This window comes from Globicephala melas, chromosome 5 (assembly GCF_963455315.2).
Source record: "Globicephala melas chromosome 5, mGloMel1.2, whole genome shotgun sequence".
In the NCBI taxonomy this organism is placed as follows: Eukaryota; Metazoa; Chordata; class Mammalia; order Artiodactyla; family Delphinidae; genus Globicephala; species Globicephala melas.
The window spans coordinates 16,459,321-16,483,077 of record NC_083318.1 but is presented as its reverse complement, the minus strand read 5'-3'; the positions used below and the strand labels follow the sequence as shown (position 1 = coordinate 16,483,077).

Below are 23,757 nucleotides of genomic sequence, written 5' to 3'. Positions count from 1 at the left end.
GTCTCCTCTATTCAATGTCTGTTGTCCTCCTTCTGGTACTAGTGAACTAGCAGGGACGTAGTATTCTAGTAACCATGGCAGACGTACAAGAAAGCAAATGCATTTCAAATCTGTACTTGGGTCATATTTGTAAATATCCATCGACTGAAACAGTATCATGGATGAGCCCAAAGTCAAGAGGCAGAGAGAGAAACTCCACCTAAAGGTGGGAGGGACTGTGAAGTTGCTTATAGGGATGGGTGAAGAATTGGGATCAATAATTCAATCTACCACAGCTTGTATCTTTAATATGAATCAAACTGCTTTTCTATTTTTCAGCAGTCTTAATAGAAGCCTTTTCTTTTAAAAAAATCCAGGATCTATTAAGTCAAAAAAGAAAAGTGAAGAACAATTTGGTGGAATATTTTTATTTGTTTTTCTTATACTACATTTTCCTTTTGATGTGTGTTTACCACATTCATATGAACAACTGTTGAAAAGTGTACTCCAGGATGCTTTTGCAGTGTGTTTGTTTTGAAGAATAGTATAAAAATTTCCATAAAGTTTCATATGCAACCACAGATATTTTAACTTGATCCTTTATTCTGCATTTACTTTTAGGCGTCCTTAAGAATCTGTTAAAATGCAGAAATTATGCAGTATTGATTTCAGGAAAAGTTGAAGTGGTTACACATGATTGCCTTTGCCTTAAAAGAAATCCTTATTTGGTTCTAATTTGAACAATATTGAAAGCACAACAAAACTAGCTTTTTATTATGTCACCACACATTTGGTGAGTTATGGAAAGCATTTTATTTCAGGAATGGAGTTAACTGTGTCTTGTCCGCACTTCTAGCCATTCTTGTCATTTCTGGCTACTGTCCAAGCCTGCCTGTGACTCATACATACTTCTTTCCTGGTAAGAAATGCATTGAAATCCCAGGAACATATGCTGCTGACTGCTAGAAGAGTTTTAGTGGTGAGAGATTAATGCAATTGCTTTTATTTGAGAAATATAATTGGTCACAGTTACATACATGTAGCTTATATGTAAAATATGTTCTATTTTAAAACTCATGACAGTCATTTTTACTTTGCTTTTAAAAATGATGCTGAAAGGAATCTAAAATGTATATGCTTCATTCTTTCCTCTTATTCCAGAATAGTTGGAAAGGAAAAAGTACAAACTTATGTGAAATAAATGCACAGATATCTAAATATACACAAAACTTAATTTAAATTTCAGGTATAAAGTTTGAAATGACAAAGTATTTGTTAGCCTAAAATTCCAAAAAGAGGAGTATTCTAATTCCCAAATTAAATGTTGCTTCATCAGATATTATCATTATATCATGTTTCTCTTATTAAAGTGTTTTCTCTTTAAAAACATAGTAAAATATGGGCTTCCCTGGTGGTGCAGTGGTTGAGAGTCCACCTGCCGATGCAGGGGACACGGGTTCGTGCCCCGTCTGGAAAGATCCCACATGCCATGGAGTGGCTAGAACAGTGAGCCATGGCCGCTGAGCCTGCACATCCGGAGCCTGTGCTCCGCAACGGGAGAGGCCACAACAGTGAGAGGCCCGCGTACCGCAAAAGAAAAACAAAAACAAAACAAAAAAAAACAAATAGTAAAATAATGTTTAGTATATAAGGTAATATTTTAGTGCTAAATTTCTGTGAAATACATGATTTTTCTATTTTTTCTTGTCATTCTGAAGAAACACTGTACCTAAGTGCAAAGATTTCCTTTCTGATGATCCCTGAAGCTTCAGTAAAGTTGGGGCCTGCAACAGACCTGTGTTCTCAAGAATTTCTAGTTCATGTATACGTGCAGTAGTGGTGCTATTAATTTTCTCTAATAGGTCACATCTAACCCCTACTGGTCTTCCATTGTATGGGATCATAGGTCATTTCTCCATAGTTTGATTTTCCCCATTTTCTTCAAGATTTCAGTTTCAAAAGTTCAGAAATACCATCAAGATGAGACAGTACACTATGATTACAGCTACCACAGACTCTTGTGAATAAAGTTGGTTATACATCATAAATAAATAAATACCTCAAAGCATTGTTCACAGAGTATGATTGGACCTTACACACCTATGCAGTCCAAACAAGACATTCCTGACATTTAGGGACTTTTAGATGTAAACTGTTCTTTGCTAGGGCTCTCTCATAACTAAAGTATGAGTCACTTGCAAACCATAATAGATTTTGGCTCTGCAACATGATGAAGTGTTCTGGATGTAGTGAAAGACTTCACCCAGACTTATGGCAGCAGAATTCCCAGTGGTCACCCAAAATAGGGAAAGAAATGAAGAACAAAATTAAAGGAAATATGCAAACCCTGGCACCATCCCTTCATGGCAATACAGCTCTTTATTCTTGTTGGTAAGAGATGGAAGTACTTGGAGTTTAAACCCATAAATGATAGTACAAGTAGGTGTTGAATTTTCTTGTTCCTAATGACTGAACTTAACCTCATACTTGAAATTTTAAAAAGGGGTAAGATATATGCCCTACCAAATGAAATTATTTGGTTAGTTCTTCTACCAAAAGGCGAATATAGAATGTCAAACTTTCTGCAGAAATGTAATTAGACCTTCTGCTATGTATTCTCAATATATATAGGCTTTGACACAAATTTACTAAATAAAGCCTTGTTATTGGAAGCCAACATAGCATGCAAAATGTGTCAATCCCACTGAATTGGGTGAATCACATAGTATTTGGCTTCATTTGAAGAGAGGGAATGGGAAGTTATCACCAAACATTTAAAATATAAATTTGATTATTTACTTGAGCCATGGTTTCGATATTTCTGTCTTGATGTCTTTGTTTAATGAATGTTGCTCTCGATTCCCAAGTTTAATGTCAAGTCATAGAATGTTTCTTTGCACACACCACCCTGATGTCCCCCAGCACAAAGCCACTCACTGCATTGCAGGCAGACTCATACTTCACACACAGCCTCATCTCAGACAGGAAAGGTGGAGTTTTCCTTTTCAGAGTCAAAGGAAGTGACAGCTCAGTCTTGATAGTTGTACTGATCCTGGTGTGGATTTCAGTTTGGTTACTTTGCTTTCAACTTCAACTTCTCACTTGAACCTCCATACAGAAAATTAAATGCTAGATTTCAGCATTTTGTTTCACGCTGATGAAATAAAAATTGTTTTGAGTGTAAGATTAGACTTTATCCTCACTGAATTTCAGTAGCACCTACACAGTATAAACTAGGGCATCGTTTAGCAAAGTGTTATTGGAGTGACATCATAATGACCTATTAAGGGTAATACACATTTGAATGACCTCAGTTATTTTTTCAGGTTTATTCATGACTTTTGTGGCGTTTAGTGTAGTTGTTTCTGAAGCAGTGATGGGCATTTCATAGGATCTTATATTCCAATCTCCCAACTGGGAGATTTCCTGAGTTGTTATTGTATATGTTTATATACAAGATGTTTTTCCTGAAGCTCTTTTAAATCATTCTTCTGAGTATAAGGTTATTGAATTATCATCAAGTATAATGTCATATCATAAAAATTATGCATGATGGCATCATGGACACACAAGAACTAGGAAATCAATGGAATTGGATTGGTTCTAAATATTATTGTCATATAGGGCAAATTTGATGAATACATTCCTTATATACCAATAACATATCTAATTTATTAAATTTGCTGAACATGTGACTCTAATAAAAATGTAAAAATAACCTGGGTTTGCTTTTAAAACAAATATCTCTGGAGAGAAAGTTACATGCTAGAGATGGATAAGTGAGAATGCAAAAATGAACAAGACAATTTTTGCCCTCAAAATTCTAGAAGTTACAAATTTGAGCAGTATAAATGATCTGTTAACCTTTACAACGACCAATTTCTATAATATATAAATGTGTTAAAGAAATCAGCAAAAAATACTTCCCTTGAAATAAATATTTTTGGCAGAATTATTAATTAAAAAGGAGTGTTTAAATACAATCTGGTGGCATTATCACAATATCTTTGGAGGTAACACATGTGAACCCTAAGCATTATTTTTGGTGCAATGCTTTGTCACAATTTATGTGGTAATAGTAGTATTTGAGAAACTTGGAGTGTCAGTTTCACAAAAATAAAAAGGCAGTAATGTAAATAATTATGTTTGGCACTAAAAAAAGCAACTAATCAGGCACTATTTGCTGTGATATGTCTTCTTTTACTCTTTTATAGTTTATGTACTTTATGTCTGTCCCACCAACCATTTAGACTTTAGTCATTTCTGAAAATGAATATTACTGCATCTTTTGAGAAAAAGAAATAGCTTCTTTGTAGACATTTTAAAAGCAGTAACTTTTACTGATATCTACAGATAATTTAGCTATAGTTTCTTTACTTGTAATGTATATCCACCACCTTTTTGCTGAATGTTTAATAGTCTTCCAGTGACATCAGTAAGGCAAACCTTCACAGATTATTTTCCCTTAATGTAAATATATATAAAGGAATTTAAAAATGAGCAAGAAGGTGGATAAAGTAGTATTTGTAGGGTAGATAATCAAACATTAATTTCTACAAATATTATTTTCCTGTACACATCAAATGCATATTTTGTTTGAATGATCTCTGTCTTCGTGCAAAGATTAGAGACAGTGGTCTAAGGCATATTATGCTGCTTGCTCCCTAGCCTGGTTCTTTCCACAGATCTCTGCAAAAATCAGTGGACTAGAGTTAAGAGGCTGACAATAGTTTTTCTTAGATAAATCACTTGACATTTCAATGCTTTGCTTTTGATTAGGAGATGAACTTGATGATATCTAAATTCCTTCTAAGAATTTTAATATTTCTTCTTGCAAATAAATGGATTCCTAAACCTTTGTTGTATTATAAATTTTACAGTCTTTCAAAAGAAAAAAAAAAGATTGTTTTCCAGAACATGTTATGTAGGTTGCAGGAAGACTGTGAATTAAAAATATGTTTTGGGGCATTTTTCATCCTGATTCACTAAGAACCACTTTATTTAGTTTGCAGAGAGATTGTGTATTTAAGAATATGTTTTTAATTGTGGTTGAGATAGTGATCACAATGCAATTATCAGTTTATTAACTGGAGAATGAGCTCATAATGGACCTTGATATTTTAGTCAATTCCTTAGCCTTGAATATAGTGTATTACTTCTGTAATATCAACTTAATTTAGTGAAATACCATATTTTATATTTACACATATGTAATGATTTGATCATTGCTATTGCTAACTAATAATAATAGCAATTGCTCATTTATTATGTATCTGTATTCTGATTTATTGACTTAAGAAATTAAAAGTAAATCCCCAAGATATAACATCATTCCTGATGCAGTGCAGAATAAAATGATAAATTGCATATAATAGGAAAAAATTTTTAAAGAGAAAAGCATTGTACTCATTTCATGGTAACTATTTGCACAGTAAGAGTTTTAGTTTTTAAATATCCATTTGGCTATTCAGCAAGTAGAATATCAAGGATTTTATTCCTTCAGCATAAATAAGTTTGGTGACAATATTTAAAGCCATATTTTTAATTAACTTTTACCTTTAAAAAACTACCAAAAGGCAAACCAATTTTTAATGAATTGATCATTAGCCTTAGCGCCTTAATCTCGGTCATATTTTTGTCTTTTAATATCATCATTTACCAAGGTTTCACTGTCTAGGGATCAGGTATCTCAGCTTAGAAAGTCATTCTGAAGGTACCTAAATGGTAATGGAGTGATGGCCGTAGACAATACCTATGGTTCAGCCGTTAGCTGTAGCTGATGTTTTTGCTATGAATAAGTCAACCACAAAGCTACCAACTGCCTTTGTAATTGTAGCAGATGAAACCACATATGTTCCTTAAGGGTCAAATATCTAAGCACAAAGGTCAACATTTGATAGGCAAGCATAAAATATGCAAGTACCTTATCTTAATGGTGTAATGTTTCTTTCATCTTTGAGGGTCAATTTTCACCAACTTACAGAATTGATACCTTAAAATGTCCCCAGACTTAAGTGATGGAAGCTACTGGCAGTTTGTATTTGTTTTGTTTTCATTTAAAATACAGCCACTTGTGAAGGGAAGCTTCTGAGTTCAAAATGTGATATTTTTCAGACTTCCCTGGCGGTCCAGTGGTTAAGACTCTGTGCTTCCAATGCAGAGGTCATGGGTTTGATCCCTGGTCGGGGAACTAAGACCCCACATGTTCACAGCTTGGCCTAAAAAATAAAAAAAAATATTTTTAAATATGATAGTTTTTACAAAATAATATTTAAATGCAATTATTTTGCTTATTTCAGATCCAAACAAATATAAAAACAGATGTAAAACACTAAAGGGGCAATGCTGGCCCTAAAATCTTAGCTCTCCTGTAGGTTTTTTTTTTTTTTTTTTTTTGCGGTACGCGGGCCTCTCACTGCCGCGGCCTCCCCCGCTGCGGAGCAGCAGGCTCCAGACGCGCAGGCCCAGTGGCCATGGCTAAGGGGCCCAGCCGCTCCGCGGCACGTGGGATCCTCCCGGACCGGGGCACGAACCCGTATCCCCTGCATTGGCAGGCGGACCCCCAACCACTGCGCCACCAGGGAAGCCCTATGCTGTAATTTTTGGTGTGTCTTTTAAAAGAATGGAATGTATTTACCAACATATACTTTTTTTAGTTTAGGAATTATATCTTAGACAGTTTTTAAATCTCAGAATTTTAAAATAAACCACTAATAGCCATTATCTGTATTATTTAAAGTTATCTAATTTGTACAGAAAGAAAGGACTCTTTAAAAATTATAATGTCTTAATTCTTATTTCCAGATATCTTCTCTAAACTTTTAATGTTTGACTCCTGTGTTTTATATGATAATATTTCAAAACAAATCATACCAAATCTTAGTCCAAAGAGGGGGTAGTAATGGAAAAAGACTCTCAGGTTGGTGGCAGATCCAAGAGAGTGAGCCAAGTGCATGTTAGGATCTGGACTCATCAAGAGAGATGATAACTGCCAAGGACAAGATGCAGGGCAGTTCAAAGAATTATCCATGGTGTGGGGAACTAACTTCTTGGAATCAAGATGTCAACAATATGTTTTCCTGGAGGTAGTTGTAAATGTTTCTATTTGTACATATTTCCATGATCAAACTTCATTTCTTCCCTGCAAGGGACGGTGGCCTGTCTTATTTTCATCTTTTTTTGTTGGTTTTTTTTTTGTGTTTTTTGCGGTACGCGGGCCTCTCACTGTTGTGGCCTCCCCCGTTGCGGAGCACAGGCTCCGGACGCGCAGGCTCAGCGGCCATGGCTTATGGGCCAAGCCACTCCGCGGCATGTGGGATCTTTCCGGACAGGGCACGAACCCGTGTCCCCTGCATCGGCAGGCGGACTTTCAACCACTGCGCCACCAGGGAAGCCCTCATCTGTATTTTTAATGACTAACATATACCCTTTATGCGATAGATCCTAAAATATTACATGGATAAATATTGGAATCAGTGACCACCTCATAGGTAAACAGGGTCCATGATCTTGGAATTCTTGGTAGTAGAAACATGGCACACCGAGTCAGAAGTGAAGGGATTGCAGGATGACACCTACTTACGCCAATAAGTTCAAATCTCCTCTCCTAGGTAATTCGTACTCCAGGCAATTGAGGGAATCTAGAGGAGTCATGCTGAAAGCTTTTCAGGAATACTTGAGGAAGTGTGAAGTGGAGAAGAGAGACTGGACAGTTAGAGAAAATATCCAGATTTTTCTTTAGAAAGGAATACAAAGTTTCAACTTTTTGATTGGCAAGCTGACACTGATTTGGAAAAAGCATAGTCTGGCTTATTAAATGGATGACCTGTTGTATCCTTAACCAAAAATATAACCTTTGCATATATCAGATCCAATGATGAGATGTTCTAGATCTGTGCCTATAACTGGCTGATTCTAGATACATTCAGAAATGTTTAGTTTTGAACTCATTAATATTTAACTAAATTTATTCTTGCTAATAAAAAAGGAAATACTTTTCTGTACCTGAAGTGATGGAGTTGGCCAAAATTTCATAGAGAATACATGATCACAGACTTTTAGAGCTGTATCTAGGAATCACCTAGTTCATTTTTTTTTTTAATTCTGACAAAGATTTATAGGCTGACTCAAGATTATATGGCTAGTTAGTTCATATGTAAGTGTTCCAAATTCCAGACAGGAATAATATGCACATTTGTAAAAATATATTTATATAGCTGTGACATACTTTTCAGATATGATTCATTTATTGAACACACACACACAAACAAGGGAGGTATGTGTGGAGAGAGAGAAAGACAGGTTTGCATTGTAGTGAAGAAAACACTGACTTACTAGATCTTAACCTATGTACCTTTGATTAACTCATTTCTCTAATGGAAGATAATAGTACCTGCCTCATAGGGCTCTTTTGAGGATTTTATATGTATATATGTGTGTGTGTGGATGCATGTATATATGTGTGTACACATATATACAACTTAAAACAGTGTTTGCTATGTGCATGTTAGTTATAACTATTAAAATATAGAAGGGTCTTGTTCAGTTCATGCACTCATAATGAAGAATCTTTCTTTTATACCCAACATGCTTCTAGTGTGTGGTACAGGTCCTGATGTATCTTTGATGTCATGTTTAATTGGTGCCAGTCTGGATTCTCTTTACCCTCAATTTAGTGTTCTTCCTTCCCCCCACAGATATGAACATATACTTACATAAACACACACTCATATATGCATGTCACATATGCAGTCTCTCTCTGGTTCTGAGGAACACCTAGTTCTGTCCTGGTAGTGTGAAAACCAAGATCTACTTTTTGTTGAACGCTTCCCTCTGTGCTAGTCATTTTGCCAGCATCATCAAGGTTTAGTCTTCATAAAATGCTGCAAGATAAATGTTATTATCCTAATTTTAAGATAAGGAGACTGAGGCTCAGAGAAATTAAGTGCTCGAGTTTCCCCAGTTAATAAGTTGCAGAGACAGAATCTGAACTCCAGTCTTTCTAATTCGAAAACTCATGTTGTTTACAACCTTGCAAGGAAGTTGGAAATGCTCCTTATAGACTGCAGTTTTAGCCATTGTGGATCTTTTCTAAAGGAAGTGGTGTAGAGAATGATGTCAGCCAAAAAAGAAGTGGCAGATTTCTAACTACTGAGGCTGTCTTAACCACTTCCTAGACTAATTTGAGCCACTAGCTATGATCAAAACTGTCCTGTTAAATGGTGGAACTATAATAATTATTTAGTACTGAATTTTGTACATTGTTTTCTGGGTTTTCTTTTTTATCAATTGCTCACCCGTTTACTTGCCTAGCTTTCCTATATGTCCCACTCATTCCTTGCCAGAGAATAATGACAATCCTACCTATTACTTCTCCCTCCACCCAAGCCCGCCCTCCTCTCTTCCTGGAAAAGAAGAAACCAGAATGCTTTTGCTCTCTCCTAATATTCATACTCATCACTCTTGGATCTGATGGAGTTTTTACAGTGTAACTATAAAAGATGACATTTCATCCTAGGAGAAAAATGTCCTGGTTATATCTGAGCTAAATGGATGGATGGATTTTTCTCCATGACTTGATTTTGTGACCCAACTGGGGAAGCTTTCAGTTTTATTAGCAGCTGTCTCCCCTTTTCTTATCAGATATTCAGCTTTTAGCACCTAGCTCGAAAGAGAAAACACATGGTTTGAAGTTATTATTTAAACTTCACAAATTGTTATTTCTAAACAATTTTTCTTAGGTAGGAAAACAAATAGCTCTGACAAGGATCTTTCAAACAAAGCTGTTAATATTTGCAATTTATATGAATGCTACATCTGAATGGAATGATTGTTTAGCTTTAGTCACATTAAGATGTGTTGAAAGGAGTGGAAATAGAAAGAAAAGATGTGTGTAGTTTTCTTCCCCTAAAGATTGAGAGTTGACTTTAAAGGGAAAAATGCTGAGTGTTTCTTAAAACAAAATGTGAACTTCTTTATTTCCTTTGGACATTAGTTGCCAATATGTAAACATTTCAGGAAGAAATTTTATACAACCTCATCTGTGTGTCAGGCAACATTTAATGGTTGAAAGACAGTCCTAAGTCTCAACAATTCTTCACTGGTGCACAAATCTGGGGATTAAAATGACAGTTGATCGTGGACCTATTCTATTATAAACTCCAAGTTGATCATTTAAAGTCAGTTACGATCAACAAATGATCAAATGATCTTTATTTGGCTTTTATATTTTTCTATAAATATTTCACAACTTTCTCTAGGGTATTTTCTGTTTTTGATGTCATATATGAAGGTTCTGATTCTTTTTGGAAGGACTATTTGAATAGACTCTTGGTATACAATTTAATTGGTATCTTGCAGACATATGCAATATTCATACATTGTTTCTTTCTCTCCTTGTAGGTAGAAATAACACTTCAGGATATCAATGACAATCCGCCAGTGTTCCCAACCGACATGCTGGATCTCACAGTGGAGGAGAACACTGGAGATGGCTCTAAGATTATGCAACTAACAGCCATGGATGCTGACGAGGTAGTTCAGACACCCTCTCTGAATTTTTGAAACCTAGTATTCCAGTGATCTATCAAATTTCTATTGTATGTTGACAACATTTATTTCCTAATAACTAAGGTAAAGCGTTGTGTGCTCTTTTCCAAAGAAATTAAGTAATTCTTGAAATATGATATAGGAATGCTAAAATAAAGACTGTCTAGTCATGATTTTCCTTTGATCAGCAATTAACAACTCAGTTCATTGCTGGCTACATTTTGAATTTCTTAGCCAAATTATTTTAATTTCTCAAATAGTAAAAAATTCCTACAGAAATATCTTATTTTTTAATGCTAGTATCACTCCCATTTGCTATCTTATAACATATATAGCTAAGAATTTATTTTTTATTTGTAATTGAAAAAAGCAAATTATTTAAAATTAAAAAAAAATTAAGGCTACCTTGCAACTTTTCATTTAATTTGCATATATACATATACACAAATATATATAATTTAATTATAGCCTTATATATTTTAAGGAAATTATCTAGGTAGCTAATGAGTTTTCAATTCCATTAATAAACAAATTTCTTTCCTAGTGGTAAATTGAAATTTGGGGGCACAATCTAGATTTCTACCTTCTGTATTTATATTTTAAGTTTAGCTAATGCTCCAAATGGCATGGCAGCTTATATAATTTGTAATTTACATTTTTCCCATTAAAAAAATAGTATCACTTGTTTTCTCCTTCTTGCTAGGTAAAGGGTTTAATTAATGTTCTAGAGTTTTGGAAAGAGGAATAAAGTTCCCCTACACTAGTATCCCCTTTCTCTTTAAGCTAAGCCCCAAACAGGTCAGATAATTTAATTTCCTTACCCTCAATTAAAATCCAGAAGTATCTGAAAACTTGATTTTTGGCTTATTTCTTTGACTTTAAAAAGGTAAATAGCGGGTTCGAGCCCCGGTCCGGGAAGATCCCACATGCTGAAGAGCGGCTGGGCCTGTGAGCCATGGCTGCTGAGCCTGCACGTCTGGAGCCTGTGCTCCACAACGGGAGAGGCCACAACAGTGAGGGGCCCGCATACCGCAAAAACAAACAAAAGAAAACGAATATATAAATATATGTATAATTGAATCACTTTGCTGTGCAGCAGAAATTAACACAACATTGTAAATCAACTATACTTCAGTAAAATAAAATTTAAAAAAAAAAAAAAGGGCTTCCCTGGTGGTGCAGTGGTTGAGAGTCCGCCTGCCGATGCAGGGGACACGGGTTTGTGCCCCGGTCCGGGAAGATCCCACATGCCATGGAGCAGCTGGGCCCGTGAGCCATGGCTGCTGAGCCTGTGTGTCCGGAGCCTGTGCTCCGGGAGAGGCCACAACAGTGAGAGGCCCGTGTACCGCAAAACAAAAAACAAAAAACAACAACAAAAAAAAGGTAAATAATTCAATAGCAGACTAATATTTAACAGCCAGTACAGAAATATAATGACTTAGTCATTTATACATTTTGCCAAATTTCTTTTTCCTAAGGAAAAGGAAACAAAATAAAGCAAGGGCATTTAGGTAATTGTAGTTTTCTACTGAAAAAGATTTGGTGTTTCAAGTTTAGTACCTTCTACTCAATTTTATATAGAGAAAAGTTTATTCCCAACTCCAGCTACCATTAAGAGTTGTGTGCAGAATATTTCTATTATTATTGATAGATATGAAATATCATCAACTATAATTAAGTAAATACTGCATTTCCTTAAAGCTCATCATTGATAATATATATTTGGATAGCTCAATTCATAAAACTTCATTATCTCTTATTTAGCAAAATAACTAAAAATCAACAACAGAAAAGAAGCTCATGCAATTGCTATAAGCCTACGCAATCGATACATCAAATAATTGTAATTGTAACAACTGCTCTGTTAGCTATACTCTCTGTAGAAACAGAACAAATAAACCTCATTTATTTCAAGTGATTTATCCAAGGCAGGAAGCAATAATATGTTAATTATAATATATATATATTCCGATGGGATACACTAGTCTCTTAAGAACTGATTGTTTGAAAGAGATGCCAACATTCAACCCTTTTAATACTATTATGTTGATACTGTTATAATTTTATTTTCCCCTCTACTTTTTCTTTTCACGATATGACAGAGAAGGGTTAATACAAATGCAGTGCTACCTGTGTGTTTATTTTTCTCTCTTTAACTTTTCTGTGTGTGTGTATGCCCACACACACTTGCATTGTCTTCAAGTTCATCTTTTGAGATGTGTTTATATTTATGATGAAATTTGAAGAAGGCTGGGAAAGTCCTTATGTCTCTAGGTATTTACGTCAACACGGTTTTAGTGTACTTGTTTTATTTCTATTGAGTTTTGTTTTTTAAGTTAAAAAAATGTAAGTAACCATGCTCGTGTTATCCTGAGATGTTCCAGTTTTTCTTTTTTTTTTAAATTACTAAATGTAAGGTGATGATAGCTAGGATATGCAAGAAGTGCATTTGAGGTGAGAAAGGGTGGGGAGTTAAAGGGGCAGAAACGGGTAAAGTTATAAAGCAGGAATAACTAGGGAAAAGAAAGAATTGTTTGCCATTCAGGGAGCGGTTGGGATGTTGACAATTTGTGCAGGATGTGACTGCACTTGAAGGCATAAAAATCAACACTGAGTATTTTGTAATAGGACCTGTATGCGGGGGCAAGGAGAGGTGGGGTGGAAGGAGGAAAAGGCAGCAGAGGATGGAAGGGAGGAAATAGTTTCACCTGCAACTTTAAAGAAAAGAAGGGGAGGAGACCTTCAAGATGGTGGAGGAGTAAGATGTGGAGATCACCTTCCTCCCCACAAAAACATCAGAAATACATCTACATGTGGAACAACTCCTACAGAACACCTACTGAACGCTGGCAGAAGACCTCAGACCTCCCAAAAGGCAAGAAACTTCCTACGTACCTGGAGAGGGCAAAAGAAAAAAGAATAAACAGAGACAAAAGAATAGGGATGGGACCTGCACCAGTGGGAGGGAGCTGTGAAGGAGGAAAGGTTTCCAGACACTAGGAGCACCTTTGTGGGCGGAGACTGCGGGTGGCGGAGGGGGGAAGCTTCGGAGCCGCAGAGGAGAGCGCAGCCACAGGGGTGCGGAGGGCAAAGAGGAGAGACTCCCGCACAGAGGATCGTTGCCGACCAGCACTCACCAGCCCGAGAGGCTTGTCTGCTCGCGCGAGGGGCGGGCGGGCCTGAGAGCTGAGGCTCCGGCTTCGGTCGGAGCGCCTGGAGAGGACTGGCGGCGTGAACACAGCCTGAAGGGGGCTAGTGCTGCACAGCTGGCCAGGACGGAGTCCGGGGAAAAGTCTGCAGCTGCCGAAGAGGCAAGAGACCATTGTAAACAAGCTCCAGAGAAGAGCTCGAGCTGCGGCTACCAGCGCGGACCCCAGAGGCAGGCATGAAACACTATGGCTGCTGCTGCCGCCACCAAGAAGCCTGTGTGCGAGCACAGGTCACATTCCACACCTCCCCTCCCGGGAGCCTGTGTAGCCTGCTACTGCCAGGGTCCCGTGATCCAGGGACAACTTCCCTGGGAGAACGCACGGCACACCTCAGGCTGGTGCAACGTTATGCTGGCGTCTGCTGCCGCAGGCTCGCCCCGCACTCCGTGCCCCTTCCTCCCCCAGGCCTGAGTGAGCCAGAGCCCCCCAATCAGCGGCTCCTTTAACCTGGTCCTGTCTGGGCGGGAAGAGATGCCTTCAGGCGACCTACACGCAGAGGCGGGGCCAAATCCAAAGCTGAACCCTGGGACCTGTGCGAACAAAGAAGAGAAAGGGAAATCCCTCTCAGCAGCTCAGGAGCAGCGGAGTAAATCTCCACAGTCAACTTGATGTACCCTGCATCTGTGGAATACCTGAATAGACAACGAGTCATCCCAAATTGAGGAGGTGGACTTTGGGAGCAACGATATATATATATTTTTCCCTTTTCTCTTTTTGTGTATATGTGTATGCTTCTTTGTGTAATTTTGACTGTATAGCTTTGCTTTTACCATTTGTCCTAGGGTTCTGTCTATTTCTTTGTTGTTGTCATTGCTTTTTGTTTGTTTTAGTATAGTTTTTAGCGCTTGTTATCATTGGTGGATTTGTTTTTAGGTTTGGTTGCTCTCCTTTTTCTTTCTTTGCTTTTTTAAATTATTTTTATTTTTAATAATTATTTTTTATTTTAATAACTTTATTTTATTTTTTCTTTCTCTCTTTCTTTTTTTCTCCCTTTTCTTCTGAGCCGTGTGACTAACAGGGTCTTGCTGCTCTGGCTGGGTGTCAGGACTGTGTCTCTGAGGTGGGAGAGCCGAGTTCAGGACATTGGTCCACCAGAGACCTCCCGGCTCCATGTAATATCAAATGGTGAAAGCTCTCCCAGAGATTATAAGAAAATTATAAGACACTGATGAAAGAAATGAAAGATGATACAAACAGGTGGAGAGATATACCGTGTTCTTGGAAGAATCAACATTGTGAAAATGACTATACTACCCAAAGCAATCTACAGATTCAATGCAATCCCTATCAAACTACCACTGGTATTTTTAACAGAACTAGAACAAAATATTTCACAATTTGCATGGAAACACAAAAGACCCCAAATAGCCAAAGCAATCTTGAGAAAGGAAAACTGAGGAATCCAGCTCCCTGACTTCAGACTATATGACAAAGCTACAGTAATCAAGACAGTAAGGTACTGGCACAAAAACAGAAATATAGATCAATGGAACAGGATAGAAAGCCCAGAGATAAACCCACGCACATATGGTCACCTTATCTTTGATAAAGGAGGCAAGAATATACAATGGAGAAGAGACAGCCTCTTCAATAAATGGTGCTGGGAAAACTAGACAGCTGCATGGAAAAGAATGAAATTAGAACACTTCCTAACACCATATACAAAAATAAACTCAAAATGGATTGAAGACCTAAATATAATGCCAGACACTATCAAAGTCTTAGAGGAAAACATAGGCAGAACACTCTATGACATAAGTCACAGCAAGATCCTTTTTGACCCACCTCCTAGAGAAATGGAAATAAATACAAAAATAAACAAATAGGAACTAATAAAACTTAAAAGCTTTTGCACAGCAAAGGAAACATAAACAAAACGAAAAGACAACCTCAGAATGGGAGAAAATATTTGCAAATGAAGCAACTGACAAAGGATTAATTTCCAAAATTTACAAGGACCTCATGCAGCTCAATATCAAAAGAACAACCCAGTCCAAAAATGGGCAGAAGACCTAAATAGACATTTCTCCATAGAAGATATACAGATTGCCAACAAACACATGAAAGGATGCTCAACATCACTAATCATTAGAGAAATGCAAATCAAAACCACAATGAGGTATCACCTCACACCAGTCAGAATGGCCATCATCAAAAAATCTACAAACAATAAATGCTGGAGAGGGTATGGGGGAAAGGGAGCCCTCTTGTACTGTTGGCGGGAATGTAAATTGATATAGCCACTATGGAGAAGTGTATGGAGGTTCCTTAAAAAACTAAAAATAGAACTACCATACAACCCAGCAATGCCACTATTGAGCATATTCCCTGAGAAAACCATAGTTCAAAAAGAGTCATATACCACAATGTTCATTGCAGTGTGATTTACAATAGCCAGGACATGGAAGCAACCTAAGTGTCCATCGACAGATGAATGGATAAAGAAGATGTGGCACATATATACAATGGAATATTACTCAGCCATAAAAGGAAACGAAATTGAGTTATTTGTAGTTAGGTGGATGGACCTAGAGACTGTCATACAGAGTGAAGTAAGTCAGAAAGAAAAAAACATATACTGTATGCTAACGTATATATAGAATCTGAAAAAAAAAATGGTTCTGAAGAACCTAGGGGCAGGACAGGAATAAATATGCAGATGTAGAGAATGGACTTGAGGACATGGGGAGGGGGAAGGGTAAGCTGGGAGGAAGTGAGAGAGTGGCATGGACTTATATATACTACCAAATGTAAAATAGCTAGTGGGAAGCAGCTGCATAGAACAGGGAGATCAGCTCGGTGCTTTGTGACCACCTGGAGGGGTGGTATAGGGAGGGTGGCAAGGAGATGCAAGAGGGAGAGAGATATGGGGATATATGTATATGTAGAGCTGATCCACTATTTTATAAAGCAGAAACTAACACACCATTGTAAAGCAATTATACTCCTATAAAGATGTTTAAAAAGAAAAAAGGAAGACATTTTTGGAAAATGCTTTTGGACTCTTATGTTTAAAATTTTAAGCCCCTGAGGTTGTTTTCCTTCTTGGATATGTTTTCTCTTAAATTTTTTAGTAGCATTTTAATGACTACTGACTATTTCCAATCCTGGCTTTAGAAACCAATTTCTTTGGCTCTATGCCATGCGTAAGGGATACCTAGGCTTCCTATGGCATTCAGAATTATTGGCTGTTTCCTTTTCTGAGTGGTTTATAATAAATTAATATTAATGCTTTTAGGTAAACCTTCTATCTTCTTCTCTATTGTCAGCTCCTTACCTCTTAGTTAAATTTGAAAATATGTATATATATATATATATGTTTCAAATGTTTTCTCTCTTACCAAATCATGGCTCTGTTTTCTTTCTTCATCTAGTTTTGAGTAGGAGTCAATATTGAAAGCAAGGAGTTGCTTTTACTTTGTGGCCAGCATTAAATTGTCACACAACTATCCAGTAGATTGATTTTGCAAGATTAATAGAATTCTTTAAAATGCTAAGATTATGTAGGTAATCAGCAAATTATGTCCATATATTCTTTAGTTTATACACTTGTCCTTAATTACTAAATTGAACATAAAAATATTAGTATGTTAGAGAAACTAGTAGGTCACTGAAGAGTAATGCCTGGGTAAAGGAATCAGTTTTAGAAAGCAACATATACATGTTGAACGTAATTTAAATATCTTTTGAAACATGTGTTGGATCAAGATACACATCTCTCAGAAGCATGTGACTTTGTCAGTCTCTTGTTTCCTTCGATAAACAGAATTATTATGCTTGTAATTGGCCAGGATACTCAAGCTTTGTTCCATGGTACCATATGTGTTTTTGAAAATACTACTTAAGTTCATAAAATGCATTTGCAATTTATAGCTATTTACTTTTAGAATTCCTTCCACTTACTTTTGTCTCTGTGGTTCCTCAGGAGAGTGGAGTATTTTTAAACAGCATTATTTCCACTGGGCTACAGCTGAAATACGATATTTGTTTCTTGTAGCATTGCTGATACTGCATATTTGGAATATTAAATAAATAGACTTTTCAAAAGACCTAATTAAATCATTACTCTTGGCTACACATTTTCAGACATTCACTAGAACTACTAATGCACCACATCAGCTGATTTTGAAAGTGAAAAAGATGGTTTATCGACATAGTCTGTTGCCTTTGCTTCTGTTCAGAAGAATTATCATAAGTTTAGGAGTATTAATTATTATAGTCATTTTGCAGACAGGACATTTCTCAATTTCAAACCATTTGTACAATAGCTTGAAATGTTTTTATATCTTGGCTTTCCCCTAGTTTCCAAATTCCATTTTAGTAGGTCAGAATTGAGTGTAGCTGTTTTTCCCTGGACTGTTTTACCAGAATAATCGAATTCCTTGTAAAATAGAACAAATGGTACAGAATGTGGTCAGATTAGAAGTCTAAAATTCTTATTGAATGTTTTTGTTAAACCATACAATTACAATAAATACATTAGATACTCTATGTACACCTGAATATACAAGATAAATGTGCATAGTACGTTAAACCCAGCTGTTCCATTACTAAATTAAAATGTTCTTTGAGGCATTCACGTTACTAAATTTTAAGATTAGCTTAGGGAATGCAGTACAAATATAGCAAATGCCACTAAATGTAAATTTTGAAAGAGTATTTTTGCCTTCAACTGTTAGAAATCATCCCCTTATGTGTTTGGTCACAAAGATAAAATATATTTAACCTGTGATGGAAAAGATGTATGGAAACTTCAGCTGCTGAAATTTCCCAGCATGTCAGCTTTATAGTCTAAACACCCTAAATTTATGTTCTTCCTAATATCTTCTGGAGAGTTCTTAGCCTGTATATTTTAATAAATACCTTGCTATAGCTTAATATGGTAAAAAAAGTATATTTGTTTTATGTGAGTATATTTAAATCAAAAAGCAATTTTTGAAGTTGACAATTCCAACACTACTTATACCTCAGTGTCAAGACTCAATACTACATATTAACAGGAAATCAGAGAATATTTTCCCTGGGATATATAGCAACTCTAATCAAATTTTTACTTAAATTATTTATTTGCAAACAACTTAGTCATCAAATACATTTAACTTGTTGTATTCCTTTTATAAGAAAATAATTAAAATAGGACTAAAAGTAACAACTAGCATTGTCATACGCTTAAAGCTTCTCAAGGATTTTTCTAGGTCCTTTACACATATGAGTGCCTTTAATCCTCAGAGCAGTCCTATGTGGCAGGTATTATTACCAACCCGATTGTCCAGGTAAGGAAACGTTGGCTCAAAGAGGTTAGGTAGTGGCCCAATGACACACAATTAATAAGTAGTAGAGCAAATATTCAAGCCCAAAACTATGACCCCAGAGCATCAGATCTCAGCCAGTACAGTGTATAATATTTAACTCAATATTTCAATTATAATATACATATAAGTAAACATATCTAAATCAAACTGCTCATAATTGCAACAATATATAGATAAGTTTATAAGAGATTTTTAAATACTGTAAAATTATCATCCCCCATCATCAAATCCAGATGGGTGCTTAATTTTTTTTTTATTAATCTTTATTTGAGTACAGTTGCTTTACAACGTTGTGTTAGTTTCTGCTGTACAGCAAAGTGAATCAGCTATATGTATACATATACCCCTTCTTTTTTGGATTTCCTTCCCATTTAGGTTACCACAGAGCACTGAGTTCCCTGAGCTACACAGTAGATTCTCATTAGAAAAATATGGAACACTTCACGAATTTGTGTGTCATCCTTGCGCAGGGGCCATGCTGATCTCCTCTGTATCATTCCAATTTTAGTATATGTGCTTCCGAAGCGAGCACTGGATGCTTTAATTTTAATTTCCCTTAATTTCTTTATTTTTGACACTGCTAAAATCTGTTCTTTCTTGAAACCTTCCCTTTAACCTCTGTGGCAGGCTGTCCTCTGGGTCTCCTAGGTCCTTCCCCCTCTTCTTCCCGTAGTCCCTGCCCCTTTTTCCCATTCTCTAAATGTAGTATTCAATCTTTATGCTGCTGTTCCTTTCTTGATCTATTCTAATTTAAATCCTCAACAAATCTTGTGGCCTCAACTGTGACCTACATATATCGACCTTCAGATAGTTTTATGAAACCCCTTTTCAAATCTCTGACCACACAACCATTTCTATGGTTATGACCATTGCCACATAACAATTTCTATGAAACTGTCCTTCAATTGCTTAACATACTATACATAAAATTATAAAATTTCACTGTATACTTTCTCCTGCATCAAAGCAGACCTTATCCAGAGATATCTTCAGCAAGAGGATTCTCCTAATTGACAGCCAAAGTAATTTGAAATTAATTTTTTTTCCTTCTGTTTCACTTTTACACCCATTGCCTGGAGTTGTTAAAAGAAAGAAATGAGACTGAGTGAAGTAAGTCAGACACAGAAAAAAAAAATATCATATTTTTTATATTTGGAAACTAAAAAAAGGGTACAAATGAACTTACTTACAAAACAGAAGTAGGGTCACAGATGTAGAAAACAAACTTATGGTTACCAGGGGATAAGGGCAGTGGGGAGGGATACACTGGGAGTTTTAGATTGACATACACACATTACTGTACATAAAATAGATAACTAATAAGAGCCTACTGTATAGCACAGGAAACTCTACTCAATATTCTGTAATGGCCTATATGAGAAAAGAATTTAAAAAAAGAGTGGATATATATATATATATATATATATATATATAACTGATTCACTTTACTGTACACCTGAAACTAACACAACATTGTAAATCAACTGCAATTTAAAAAAAAAAGAAAGAAATGAGAATATAGGGGAATGTTGAACAAATGAGAGATACTGTTACTGTTACTTCTATATCCAATAACCTATCAGATCTTAACTAATTTGTCCTGTGTATTATGTTTGTTACATAATAATTGAGAGTCTCATTTCTAGAGCAAGATAGCCAGGGTTCGTATTTCTTTGTCTCAGTTTCTTTATCTTCAAAATTGGGATAATAATAGTACTTACCCAACTGGATTACCTTTAAGTATCTAAACAATTAGTGCCCATGAACTGATGTGCTCAGAGCAGTGCTTAGCACTTAATAAACACTTAATAAATGTATTTTTCTCAACTTTTCCATTCCTTCTGCCAAATTCCTGGTTCATACCTCAGATTTTGAGTGCTACAGCTCTAAGATCTGAGAGAAAACAAGAATGGATTCCTGCTTTCATTTTACAGAACAGGGACTTAGAACCAGAAAATAATACAGATTGTATAGAGTTTCATCTTGAGGAAATAAAGCCCCAGTCTCTTGGGGCCAAACTTTATTCACTGTCTCCCTTCTCTGGCCTCTCTTCATTCTAGTCCATCCTACACTATTGAGAGCCTTAAAAGATTGTTTTCGATTAAAACAAGATTAGTGGTTTCTTGGCCATACAATTCAATGTGTGTTACAACTGAGATTCTCCAACATACACCCATAATCTAATACTTTAGCTTGATTTTTCTTCTTTTATTTTAGATTTAAACTCTCCACACTACCAAATTGGTCAAAATAATCCCTGTCTTTGGTTCTTACAGTGCTTATTGCAAGCCTCCATTTAGTGCTTGATTTGTTTAATACCTTTTCATGTTGAACCAGAAGGAGCATGAGCTCAGAGTCAGGCAGACTAGGGTTTGAAATCCACGCTCACACTTACAGTGAGACTCTGCATAAGTTACCTAGCATCTCGGAACCCTGTGTCTTCATTTGAGGAATAGTATCTCATGGAGCTGTGAATTGAAGCGAGATAATGCATACTTAGTGCTGTCACTAGGCCTGGCACAGAGCAAGCCTTTAGCAAACCTCTGGTTATGTGGTTAATAGTATTAGCATCATTCGTATTTTCCATGTGTATATTTTAAGAATTAAAAAACATATAAATACTGAAGGTTGAGATTTGTTGTGTTATTTAATGGAGTGAATGGTATATATAAATACTGAAGGTTGAGATTCATTGTGTTATATAAATACTGAAATATACATATAAATACTGAAGGTTGCGATTTGTTGTTATTTAATGGAGTGAATGGTGAAAGACTAGGTAATACACTACTCTGGCTTGTTACCTTTTGAAATCTTACAGTATCATGTGAAATTAAGCCCCAAAGCTTCACTTTGTCAAATACGTATTCAGCACAAGGAGTGGTACTCTTGGTGTTCTGTTTCTAGCAGTTCAGATACTCATCTTTTTTCCCTAGGGTGCAAATGCTCTTGTCACATACACAATCATTAGTGGAGCTGATGACAGTTTCCGAATTGACCCTGAATCTGGAGATCTGATAGCTACCAAGAGGTTGGACAGGGAACGCCGTTCCAAATATTCCTTGCTGGTTCGTGCAGATGACGGCCTTCAGTCCTCAGATATGAGAATAAATATCACTGTCAGCGATGTGAATGACCACACACCCAAGTTCTCCAGGCCTGTGTACTCTTTTGACATCCCAGAAGACACTACCCCAGGTAGGTGGCACGCCCATAAGTGTATTGGCAAGGATCACCTTTGACTACAATTATGGACTATGTTTTGGCTACTCTTAAATTGTGACTAGTTTTTACCATATGCTACCAAGTATAAATGCTGGATTTTGAAATATTTTAATTAACCATCTTCACTACAATTCCCAAACAAATTTCTAGACTTTTGAGAGCAAATGAAGGTAGCCAATCATCTGATTACTAATTACAGATATTTCTGTTTCTGAAAGTATTTGTGACATGCATTGTGGATTTTTCTGGCAACCATAGTTTTGATAGCATTTTTCCACTTTAAAAACGTCTGATGTTCACTTTGTTGTAAAGCGGAAACTAACACATCATTGTAAAGCAATTATACTCCAATAAAGATTAAAAAAAAAGTCTGATGTGAATATGTTGCTGTGCATAGAAAGAGCAAAGAAAAGCACATGAAAACCTGTCAATACTGGTTCTAACACTTACTAGCTGTGTGAACCAAGGCAGTGTATTCATTTCTCTTAGCTTCAGTTCATCCTGCTGTATATGGAAACGATTCCTGTTAGAATTAGGGTAAAACGTATATAAGTTTGCTAACATGGGGTTCGAGGATTAGCAGATGCTCAATAAATGTTAGTAAAATAGGAATCCTGAATTCCCACCTTGTCTATTTGAACATATTATGCTATGACTGTTGAATTTGAGTACCCAAAATCCATGTAATTGGTGTGGGTATGCTTCCTTCCCACTATTGGAAATTCTTATCTAAAACTGAAATTGAATTCTGAATTACATTTGGAGTGAGTTTGGAATAAGGCATATGTTTTAGAAACTCATTTGACAGAGGAGTGAAACATTTATAGAAGCCTACTTCTCACTACAGTCCCCAAGATGAGTTATGCATGTCCTTCAGGTAATTCCCATTACGTTTCTTTCTCGCCTTAATTCTAGCAATGGTCATGATACTGACCAGGGTTCATGGCCTTCCCCAATCAATAGAAATTGACTAGAGGCCAGACAAGAAATTCAGGCTAGGCTTTTTTGGGGCCCCTGCCCCAGCAGGAAGGAGCAAAAACAAGTAACAGGTTCCCTTGCTCGCTCAGCAAGCTGCTTCCTTATGTGGGGTCAGGGTAGGGGTGTGCCCAGGGGTCGGGACAGAGGGGTGGCTTAGGTGTTCTGCCCACCTATTTGTGGTGCTGAGTGCAGGGGGCATGCGCAGTACCCTGCTTTTGCTCCCAACACCCAGTTTTTGCTCCTGGCTCTTCAGAAGTGGCAGTTGGTTTTTTTGGTCTTTTTTTATCTCTTGGTCCAGAATTTGCCCCAACTGGGCATGCACACAGTTATTTTCAGTCCCATATAGTTTCTCTGTATTTGTTTTGCTTGAGGAGAGGTGTGTGCCGGTGTAAGCCCTGCAGCACTGCAGCAAATGGCCCCAGGTCCCAGCCTGTTTCGGTCATATGAGCTGTCAACTGGTATCCCCTCAGCATAAGTTTGTATCATTGCTTGGAATTCCCAGTTCC

General features: G+C 36.6%; 1 protein-coding gene and 1 non-coding gene across 2 annotated transcripts in view; one reads left to right on the top strand and one right to left on the bottom strand.

Moving 5' to 3' along the window:
- The window catches only part of FAT4 (FAT atypical cadherin 4), a 171,610-nt gene that overhangs the window by 62,163 nt on the left and 85,690 nt on the right, over nucleotides 1–23,757 (top strand). Inside the window, exons 2-3 of the mRNA XM_060298962.1 lie at nucleotides 10,381–10,512; nucleotides 21,985–22,246. Coding sequence (XP_060154945.1) covers nucleotides 10,381–10,512; nucleotides 21,985–22,246 — 394 coding nt within the window. The remainder of the gene's footprint in view (nucleotides 1–10,380; nucleotides 10,513–21,984; nucleotides 22,247–23,757) is intronic.
- On the bottom strand, nucleotides 19,474–19,580 carry LOC115857365 (U6 spliceosomal RNA). The gene has a single exon (XR_004041233.1). It is a non-coding gene; the product is annotated as a U6 spliceosomal RNA (small nuclear RNA).